The 10,393-nt window shown below is 48.2% G+C and overlaps 3 protein-coding genes and 1 pseudogene across 3 annotated transcripts; 1 reads left to right on the top strand and 3 right to left on the bottom strand.

Annotated features, from left to right (window-relative positions):
- Positions 1–87: 87 nt before the first annotated feature.
- Positions 88–1,702, top strand: LOC119302787 (auxin-responsive protein SAUR36-like). Its single transcript, XM_037579833.1, has one exon. It carries the CDS (start codon positions 1,079–1,081, stop codon positions 1,487–1,489), a length of 411 nt encoding a protein of 136 aa, XP_037435730.1. The 5' UTR covers positions 88–1,078; the 3' UTR covers positions 1,490–1,702.
- Positions 1,703–2,521: 819 nt separating this feature from the next.
- LOC119302781 (auxin-responsive protein SAUR36-like) lies at positions 2,522–3,319 on the bottom strand. Its single transcript, XM_037579829.1, has one exon. It carries the CDS (start codon positions 2,962–2,964, stop codon positions 2,545–2,547), a length of 420 nt encoding a protein of 139 aa, XP_037435726.1. The 5' UTR covers positions 2,965–3,319; the 3' UTR covers positions 2,522–2,544.
- Positions 3,320–6,147: 2,828 nt separating this feature from the next.
- On the bottom strand, positions 6,148–6,564 carry LOC119302786 (auxin-responsive protein SAUR36-like). Its single transcript, XM_037579832.1, has one exon. The coding sequence runs from the start codon at positions 6,562–6,564 to the stop codon at positions 6,148–6,150; it is 417 nt and encodes a 138-aa protein (XP_037435729.1).
- Positions 6,565–7,560: 996 nt separating this feature from the next.
- Positions 7,561–9,910, bottom strand: LOC119299974 (annotated as a pseudogene).
- Between the last annotated feature and the right edge of the window lie 483 nt (positions 9,911–10,393).

Here is a 10,393-nt window from a genome sequence, read left to right as displayed (position 1 = left end):
TGGTAATCAAGAGCTGCAGAGAGCAACATGCTGGACCACTCCCATAGGTGGCGCCACACCGCTTGCATCATAGTGGCATTGCGATGGCATCGTTATGGAGCCGAGGAACCTTGCCTCCATCTCCGTGGAGGTGCTTCTGATCAAGCACATGTCATACTCCACTGCTGCATCGAAGGGAAGTTTGATCTTGCCGTCACCGCCTGTGAAGCCAAACTCTTCTTGGGACAAGCTGAGGAGCTCGCCAAAGACTGCCGTGACTAGAAACGCATGATGTCAGCCGTGTACACGACACATTGGCCTTTGCCATCCATTGCTGAGGCGTGTGCACGATCATTCAGTTTCTTTCTCCAGCGCCGCCGCTGACCAGGTGAGCCTCTTCCTCCCGAGGACCACTATCCTCTGCCACTTCTCGGCCAGCTGAGCAAGTCTCCTTGCACTCACCATGGTAGCTACTTGTCTTTCTGGAAACTGAAGAGATTCTGCTGTCAGCTTGAGCTTGGAATGCTTTGTCCTGTGGATGGAGCGATGGTGTTTGGAGACACTTAGCATGGATTTATATCTCAGGGCTGCAACGGGGAAGAGACAAGGCCATGAGCAGCCACGATTGTGCTGGGGCAAGTGTTTGGCGCGTGCTGGAGCTTGGGTTGGACATTGCCTATGCTACCATACTAACCTGTCTAGCATGAAGACCCATGTTAATTGTGAATCTGCAATGCCCACTGCAAAATACAGCTACTTGCAAGTTGCCTGAGTTAGCACAATGGCTGAGCACTCACTGATGACCCAAAATTTGGTCCCATAGAAATATCATAAAAATCGTTCATCACATTGTCTGTAGCTACTTCCACCAACATTGCACACAGAGCACTCATGGCATTGCCTCCTACCCACCTCTCTTGCTGATAGCTACACACGACCCACACGCATATGCACTGTCCTGAGCCCTCTCTTCTTTCGACTATAAAACCGTGGCCTGCTCAACACAAACTTCATCTCATCTGCAAGCAAGATCACCACACCTTCAGACTTTCAGAACCAAAGTGAAATTTAGCTAGCCAGGAGCACACCAGACTCAAACATGATCCATCCAAAGAAGTTTGCTCAGCTGGCCAAAAAGTGGCAGAGGAAGGTCGCAGCCAGGGCCGGTGGCCAGCAAGCTGATGAGTGCTGCAGCCCAGTCGCTGACAAGGGCCATTGCGTGGTGTACACCGCCGACGGGGCGCGGTTTGAGGTCCCGCTGGCGTACCTCGGCACGACAGTCTTCACCGAACTCCTGAGGATCGCTGGGGAGGAGTTTGGCTTCACGAGCAGCCAGGGAGGCAGGATCACGCTGCCTTGCAATGCCGCGGTTATGGACTATGTCTTGTGCCTGGTTAGGAGAGATGCCTCCGAGGAGGTCGAGAGAGCGTTCTTGAGCTCCATTGTTGGCCATTGCCATGGCCAAGATGCATCGGTGGGACCTACCCATCAATTTGCTCTTTGCACGTAGCTTAGCTTTTTTTTTTTTTGGTCAGACCTCAAGAAATTGTACAGTCCGATATAAGATTGTAGTATCATAGGAAATGGAACATGGCGAATATATCTTTTTCTCTCAGAGAAATCTAATACTTTGCCACTCTAAATCCAAGCACATTATTTGCTGTTGTTTGAACAGAGTACTGGGGAAATAGAAACAAACCATAGCTTAGCTACTGAAAATCTGACATATCTTTGGTATCATAGGAAATGATACAAAATGTATCTTTGTCTCAGAGAAATCTAATACTTTGCCACTCTAAAATCCAAGCACCTTATTTGCTGTATCGGAAGAAAGTAGAGACAAACCGTGGGCTTAGAATTTGTGGACATGAAATTCATGAGCAGGAGGGTGGGGATCTTCTGTTCCGTAGACATTACCCAAAATCTACATAAACCCTATTTTACATTGAGGTCTTTGACATGAGAATGCTACCTCTGCGATCTACCTAACTTGCTAATTGCCACTACCTTTGAAAGCGTACGTCCTTTTTGTATGCAGCTTATCACATTTTGTGATACATCAGCCCTTAAGAGTTTTACCTTGAGGGTTCATCATTGAAATCATTCATGAAACATGTGCTGATATATCTTGCCCGACTAGTAAGCTGACAGAAAATTGCTTCTGCAATATGTATTAATGAGAGAAGGGTATATGATAGATCATGGAACAACGAAAGAGTGGCTGTTGGCTTTCTTGAAATACTTCATTAATAAATACAATTTTTTTATTTTTTAAATCATAGAATAGAATCACATCTTTGGTAGTTTTACTGGTAGGGGTGCTTGTTAGGTGTTAGCTTCTACGAGCTAGACATTTTGTACGCTGAATCCTGAAGTTATAGTTAATCACTCTTCTGTGCCCTATGGCCTAATGCCATATAGTTCTAGTTAATGGTTCTTTGTATAATGCAACAAGCTGGTATACTAGTATATAATTTCCTATTCTCCAGTGTTGAACTATTTTAAATTACATTTCATAAGGGATGCAAAATGGAGAACAATGAGGGACAAAAAATCTGCATATATTCAGGAGCTACAAACTGCAAGCTGCTGGTGCAGCGCTGCATGTGGAACTGTACAGCTTGGATACTGGCAAGGCATCACTACAGAGCTCAGGAGCGCCCTCTCTACTTCTTCCGATGCATTTCTTCTAAGCAAGCACATAACATAGCCCATCACTACCGCATCGAAGGGCAGCGTAATCCTGCCGTCACGTGTGAACCCAAACTCTTCCTGGGACATCTTTAGCAGCTCGCCGAAGACTGTCGTGCCGAGATACGCCAACGGGACCTCAAACCGCCTCCCATCGTCTGTGTACATGGCACAGTGACCTTTATCTGCGACCGGCGATGTCGTGCAGCATGCTTCGTCGTCTCTCGATGCCGCCTTGACCCTTTGCCACTTCCTCACCAACTGAGCAAGCCTTTTGGGGTGGATCATGGTCATGGCTGGGTGTTCTTGGTTCTCAGGTTTTTGGCTCAGAAATGCTTTGGTCTGTGAGTTTGTTGATGAAGTGATGGTGTCTTGGCCCCTGAATATATAGGCACAGAGATACGGGACTTAGTAGCAGCTGAGAGGGGACAAGGTGCGTGGGCTGGTGGCTGTAAAGGGAGGCAGCCAGATTCAGATCAGATTTTGCTGGGCCATGGCTTACTGTGTAGAGGCAAAGGTAGTGGACTAGTGGGCTGAGCAATCAGATGCATGCTACAGTCCTTGATGCTAAAGTGGGCAGGGGCATTATATGCAACCATCTGGGGTCCAGGTTTTATGGATGTGTTCCATTCGCTACGGTGTCACGAGATTGGGAGGTAAACTAGTTAGTCTCGCTCATAAGCAATCATTTCTGAATGGTTCGATGACCCTGTCTTTGTACGTTTGCAGCAACCCGGTGATTGCAATCAGGTGAGGTGAAGAGCCAGTGTCACAGGGGACACTGCATATGATGGTCAGGAGTCTTTGCAGAGTAGATGCAGAGTATGCTTCACTGCTTTTGGGTGTGTACTTTGCACTTACAGCTGCTGCTGCATGCTAGGTGTTTATTGGTTGGTTTAGCAGTTCTTTGATTGCTGCAAATCTAGCAAGTTGCCTGACAGCTCCATATCTCATGGTCTGCAAGATTTGTAGCACAGCATGTGACAGCCATTTCCTGGTATCTCCGCTGCATTTTTCAATGGGCCTATGACCAGTTGGTAACCATCAGGTCGCCACCTTCAGCGGGAAAGTCTACCCTTGCCAGCCATCGCCGAATACGACGTGCCGCACGGTCCTTTCGTTTCTTTCTCCAGCACCGTCGACGACCAAGTGAGCCTCTTTCTTCTGAGGACCGCCATCTTCTGCCACTTCTTGGACAGCTGAGCAAGTCTCCTGGCACTCACCATGGTAGCTTGTGTTTCTGGAAACTGGAGAGATTTTTTTGTCAGCTCGAGCTTGGAATGCTTCTTGTGTTTCTTGGATGGAGCGATGGTGTTTGGAGACACTTAGCCATGGTTTTATATCTCTGGGCTTCCATGTGCAGGAGACAAGACCATGAGCAGCCACAATTGTGCTGGGGCAAGTGTTCGGTGTGTGCCGGAGCTTGGCTTGGTGATTGCGTATGCTACCATACTGACCGGTCTGGCACGAGGACCCCATTTTAATTGTTTATCTGCAATGCCACCGCAAAATACAGCAGCTTGCAAGTTGCCTGAGTGGCACAATGGCTGATCATTCACCCAAAATCATTTATCACATTGTCTGTAGCTAGCGGCAACAACATTGCCTGCAGAGCACTCATGGCATTGTCTCCCGCCCACCGCTCTTGCTGACAGCTACACACAACCCACACATCAGACCTACCCTGAGCCCTCTCTTCCTTTCTACTATAAATCCATGGCCTGCTCATCACAAACTTCTTCATCTCATCTCCAAACAACATCATAGTTTACACCACACCTTCAGACTTTCAGAACTAAAGCGAAGTTTAGCTAGCCAGGAACACATCACTCAACCATGATCCATCCAAAGAAGCTTGCTCAGCTGGCCAAGAAGTGGCAGAGGAAGGTCGCGGCCGGGGCTGGTGGCCAGCAAGCCAGTGAGTGCTGCAGCACAGTCGCTGACAAGGGCCATTGTGTGGTGTACTCCGCCGACGGGGTGCGGTTCGAGGTCCCGCTGGCATACCTCGGCACGACGGTCTTCGTCGAACTCCTGAGGATGGCTGGGGAGGAGTTTGGCTTCGCGAGCAGCGAGGGAGGCAGGATCACGCTGCCCTGTGATGCCACGGTTATAGAGTATGTCTTGTGCCTAGTCAGAAGAGACGCCTCCGAGGAGGTCGAGAGAGCGTTCTTAAGCTCCATTGCTGGGCACTGCCATGGCCAAGATGCATCGATGGGACTCACCCATCAATTTGCTCTTTGTACGTAGTTTAGCTACTGAAAATCTGATTTTTTTTGGTCGAATTGGTAGAAGTTTGTACAGCTCAATGTAAGATTCTATATCATAGGAAATGATACAAAATGAGAGAAATCTGCTAATTTGCCGCTCCAAAGTCCAAACACATTATTTTCCGTATTCGTACAGAGTACTGAAGAAAGCAGTGACAAACTTCTGAGGCGTGGATGATCTGACTGCAACTCTTTTCCTTGGAGAATCGTAGATTTATGACTGAGCAGTGCAGATCGGGGTGGGTTGAGCGGTCTATAGGTTCTTGCAGGGCATGGCCTCAACTGAAACCTGCCTGGGAAATGGGCGCCTCTGCTACCGCCGCTGCCCGCCACCAGTAGTGGCTGCTTCCGGATCTTCGTTGCTTCTTGCTAGTGCTGTTGAGTCCTTGGTGTCATTCTGGGAGCCTGCTAGTCAGATGCGCAGCTAGTGTCTGCAGGCGTGAGCTGGGCGCATCTTGTCGGCTCCTCCACACTCTGGTGAGACTTTTATACCTAGCTGGTGCTAGTCTGTAGCAAAGCATTAGATTTTTTCTCAAGTTCATGACCTGCTTGTTGTGACTCAAGAAGTGAAAAGACGTTTCCTTATGTTCTATCTCAGTCTGATTTCGGTTGGGCACAATGTCCCCAGCTTCTGAAGAAACTAGGAACTCATAAATCTTTTTTGAACTGCTTTTGATCTTCTGTTCCATAGACCCTACCCTAAATCTAGATGAACACTATTACTACATTGAAAGGTTCTTTGATAGCATTGTCATTCTTGTATGCAACTTTAACATATTTTGTGATACACGAGCACTTCTAGAGTTTTACCCTGGGGGTACATCATTGAAATCGTTCATGAAACTTCTGCGGATGTATCTCATGTGACTAGTAAACTCACAGCAAATTGCTTCTGCAAGATGAGGGAAGCGTATATTATAGATCATGAAACAACGAAAGGGTGGCTGTTATTTTCTTGAAATAATTAATTCATTACCAAATATAGTTTTGTGATTTATTATCATAGAACAGGAGCTAGACATTTGCACTCTGAATCTGAGGTTAAAGTAAATCACTTTGCTGCACCTTATGGGCTAATGGTATACATGTAGTTAATACTACTTCATATAATGCAATAAGCTGGTATGATAGTATTTAATTTCCATTCTTCGGTGTTGAACTATTTTCAGATGCAAAATGGAGAACAATGAGCGGAACACTCTGAATATATTCAGGAGCTACAAACTGCAAGCTGCTGGTGCAGCGTTACATGTGGCACCGTACAACTTAGATATTGGCAAGGCATCACTACAGAGCTCAGTAACGCCCTCTCTACTTCCTCCGATGCATTTCTACTGAGCAAGCACATGACATACTCCATCACTGCTGCATCAAAGGGCAGTGTTATCCTGCCGTCGCATGTGAACCCAAACTCTTCCTGGGACATCCTTAGCAGCTCGCCAAATACTGTCGTGCCAAGATACTCCAACGGGACCTCGAACCGCCTCCCATCAGCCGTGTAGATGGCACAGTGACCTTTATCTGCGACTGGCGATGTCGTGCAGCATACTTCGTCGTCTCTGGATGCTACCTGCTTGACCCTTTGCCACTTCCTCACCAACTGAGCAAGTCTCTTGGGGTGGATCATGGTCATGGCTGGGTGTTCTTGGTTCGGAGGTATGTTGCTCAGAAATGCTTAGTCTGTGAGTTTGTTGATGAAGTGATGTTGTCTTGGCCCCTGAATATATAGGCATAGAGATGTGAGACTTAATAGAAGTTGACAGGGGACAAGCTGTGTGCAATGATGTCTGTAAAGGGAGGCAGCCAGATTCAGATCAGATTTTGCTGGACCATAGCTTGATCTGTAGAGGCAAGGGTAGTGGACTAGTGGGCTAGTGGCTAGGCAATCAAGTGCATACTACAGTCTTTGATGCTAAATTGGGTAGAGGCATTATGCAACCATCTGGGGTCCAGGTTTTATGGATGTGTTCCATTTGGTACGGCGTCCTGCATCACGAGATTGGGAGGTAAGCTAGTTAGTCTCATTCAAAAGCAATCATGTCTGAATGGTACGATGACCCTGTCTTTGTACATTTGCAGCAACCCGGTGATTGCAATCAGGTGAGGTGAAGTGCCAGTGTCACAGGGGACACTGCATATGATGGTCAGGAGCCTTTGCCGAGTAGATGCAGATTACGCTTCACTGCCTTTGTGTGTGTACTTTGCACTTACAGTTGCAGCTGCAATGCATGCTATGTGTTTGTTGGTTGGTGTAGCAGTGCTTTGATTGCTGCAAATCTAGCAAGTTCTGCTGAGGGGTTCTGCTGAGGGCACAGCTCAACAAGCCCTGAAAATAAACAAAGGGGGTGGGACAACCGCAGCGTTCGAGACAGCAACGAAGGATCTAATCCGGCTCGGGAGGTGGTGGAGGGAGCGGCGGAGCAAAGCAGAGAGCCAACGAGCGAAGGTCGGCGATGATGGAGGTGATGGCGTCGCGATCTTGGTGACGGCTAAGCGGCCGCCAAAGCCGCAAGAAATCACACAATTTGAACACAGCATCAGTAGCACGTCGAAGGGGGACCCGTTGAATGACAAGCTTATTTCGTACGGTCCACAGCGTCCAGGCGAGCACCCCAATGAGCAACTACCTAATGTGGCGGCCGGACAAGGGGGAGGACTGAACCTCAGAGAGGAGATCAGGGAATTTAGTGTGACACCAGTTGCCACCGATGACCTCTCGGAGGCAGCCCCAAAGAAACTGGGCGGATACGCACGAGAAGAAGATGTGATTTGAGGTTTCTGCCGTCCCACATACGGGGCAGATACCATCACCGGGACCCTGGCGCTTCAGGACCTCCACGCCCGAGGGAAGCCGGCCACGGATCCATTGCCACATGAAGATTCTAATCTTGAGGGGCACGCGGATAGACCATATAGAGTTGAGGACGCTTGGTCCGGGAGAGTGCGCGATGGCGCGGTAGAGAGACTTCATGGAGAAGTGGCCAGAGGGCTCGAGACGCCAAGACAGGCGGTCGTCGCGGTGCTGCGACAAGTCAGGCTCATGGAGGGCCACCGAGTCAAGGAGCTCATGCCAAGCGGCAACCTCCGGCGGCCCAAATGGCCTCCGAAACGCGAGACGCCCTAAGTCAATAAGGGGCGACTCAACGGAGATCCTAGGATCGACCGCTATGGAAAAGAGGTCAGGGAACCGGGCCGCGAAAGGGAGATCACCGGCCCAGCGGTCGAACCAAAAAAGCGTGGCCGAACCAGTGCCAACCGCGATGGAGGTCCCAATGCGAAGGACTGGGAGGAGCTGAATGACAAACTGCCAAAACTGGGAACCACCCGTCCTAACGCAGAAAGCGAGGGGCTGGTCGCACAGGTACTTCGAGGACAGATTCAAGTATGATATATTTATAGGGAGCTGTGGAACTTGACCTGTAAGCTTGTTGGACTCGAGATATATAATTTTAGCTGACATGTGTTGCAGATTTGATGGTAATGAACCACGCAACATGTTTCCTGATGCATCCAAGTGCCGAGCTTGGGAAAATGTCACCCAGAACCAAACAGGAATAACATCATCCAAATTTGTATTTCCGAGAGCAAGAAAATCAATGTCAGTCTGCCATCTAAGCCATTCTGAAAAATGGGGGCCCACTGGGCATGACTGCAAGCTTATGTGCTTTAGTCTAAACGGAGGAACCCAATTTGAGTCAATATCCATTTTGAAGGAATTGTACGACAAGTCCAGATACTCTAAATTGAATAATCCTGAAAAATGCCCCTTCATAAGCACACCATTTAGTTTATTGAAGCTGAGATCCAACTCTATCAAGTTAACAAGTGCTCCAACTTCAGGGGGTAGGTTTCCGGTTGTATTGGTATTCCTCATTGACAAGATTTGTAACGTACTCCATGAGCACCTTGGCAATCGATCCATGAACTCCCCTATGCTCGCACCAATGTTGATTTCTACAAGACGCAACACTTTCAAATTGCACAAATTTTGTAAGTTGCTAGGTATCAAACCCACAAGATCATTTACACTCAAATCTATGACTTCAAGGGATGTCATATTTCCTAGTTCTTCAGGAATAGGTCCATGCCAGTCGCAGCCCACGAGGTAAAGCTCCTTAAGGCTTGTGAGATCCCAGAGAAACCAGTTGTGCTCTAGTGATGTGTTAAACAAGTTGGATGATAGGTCAAGGACTTCGAGATGTGTGAGGTTTGATTTCGAAGTAGCAGACACTGTGTTGTTAAGGCCGCAATCTGCTAAGCGAAGCACTTTCAGAGAAGAAAGTGTGTTAACCATGTGAACCCAACCATGCACAGCACCAAGGTCCACTTGGCTCAAGTCAACATGACTCAGCAATGATAGACATGACAACCATGCAAGATCCAACGTGTGGAGATGATAATAATAATTCCCACTAACATCAAGAATTGCAATTTCGAGAGATTACCGAGCTGTGAAGGTATTCTCCCACCGAAAGCTGAGGACGAGAGGTTGAGGTATCTTAGATTCTTCAGAGAGCCCACAAAAACAGGTATGCTAGCGCCATTGAAGTCATTCCAACTCAGATCAAGATATCTCAACTGTTGTAAGTCAGCCAAAGAGGAGCTCATCTCATCTGTTGACAAGCTCAAGATGTCGTACACGCTGTAGCCATACGTGTTGCGGAGGTTGAGCTTGACGACATGGCCTGTTCTGTTGCTGCACCTGACTCCGTTCCATTGACAACAATCTTGGCCCTGCCATGACGAGAGATGGCGAGCAGGGTCCAGAAGGCTTGCCTTGAAGGACAGAAGCGCATCCCGCTCTCTGCTGATGCAGGTTCCAGTCCCAGTTGATATCCTTGCATGAGCACGAGAATCAGATGACGATAGTTGGAAAATCAATAGGCAAAGTATTGCTACAACGCGTCGGGCAAGGTGCCCAAGCTGAGCCATATTGGTCGAGCGGGGTGACAGTGAATGGGAACGATGGCGGAATGGCCGGAGAGAGTACCTGATCCCACACCACAAGCACAATATATGAACTGACTTACTTCACAATATATGATCTATGATATTACTGTTCCCAAGCTCTGGTCTTGGGATGCATACTTTTCTTATGCAGAAAGTCATGGCTGGAGTAGGTTTAGACTTTTCTTACACTATCTCCCCAAGTTTTGGTCTTCGTGTACACAACGCGGCAGCCCTTGCCAGCCTACGTCGAGTACGACGTACCACAGGACCCTTCGGTTTCTTTCTCCACCACCGCCGACGACCAGGTGAGCCTCTTCCACCCGCAGACCACCATCCTCTGCCACTTCTTCGCCAGCTGAGCAAGTCTTGTGGCACTCACCATGGTAGCTTCTTGTGTTTCTGATTACTGAAAACTGAAGAGATTCTTTTGTCGCCTCGAGCTTGGAATGCTTTCTCCTGTTGGTGCAGCGATGGTCTTTGGAGACACTTAGCCATGGATTTATATC

Source organism: Triticum dicoccoides, chromosome 5A (assembly GCF_002162155.2).
Source record: "Triticum dicoccoides isolate Atlit2015 ecotype Zavitan chromosome 5A, WEW_v2.0, whole genome shotgun sequence".
Classification (NCBI taxonomy): domain Eukaryota; kingdom Viridiplantae; phylum Streptophyta; class Magnoliopsida; order Poales; family Poaceae; genus Triticum; species Triticum dicoccoides.
This window is presented reverse-complemented; position numbering and strand designations above follow the sequence as displayed.

Bases quoted from the DNA above. Each gene is read 5' to 3' on its own strand.
- LOC119302781 (XM_037579829.1), bottom strand. From the start codon at position 2,964: ATGACCATGATCCACCCCAAAAGGCTTGCTCAGTTGGTGAGGAAGTGG.
- LOC119302787 (XM_037579833.1), top strand. From the start codon at position 1,079: ATGATCCATCCAAAGAAGTTTGCTCAGCTGGCCAAAAAGTGGCAGAGG.
- LOC119302786 (XM_037579832.1), bottom strand. From the start codon at position 6,564: ATGATCCACCCCAAGAGACTTGCTCAGTTGGTGAGGAAGTGGCAAAGG.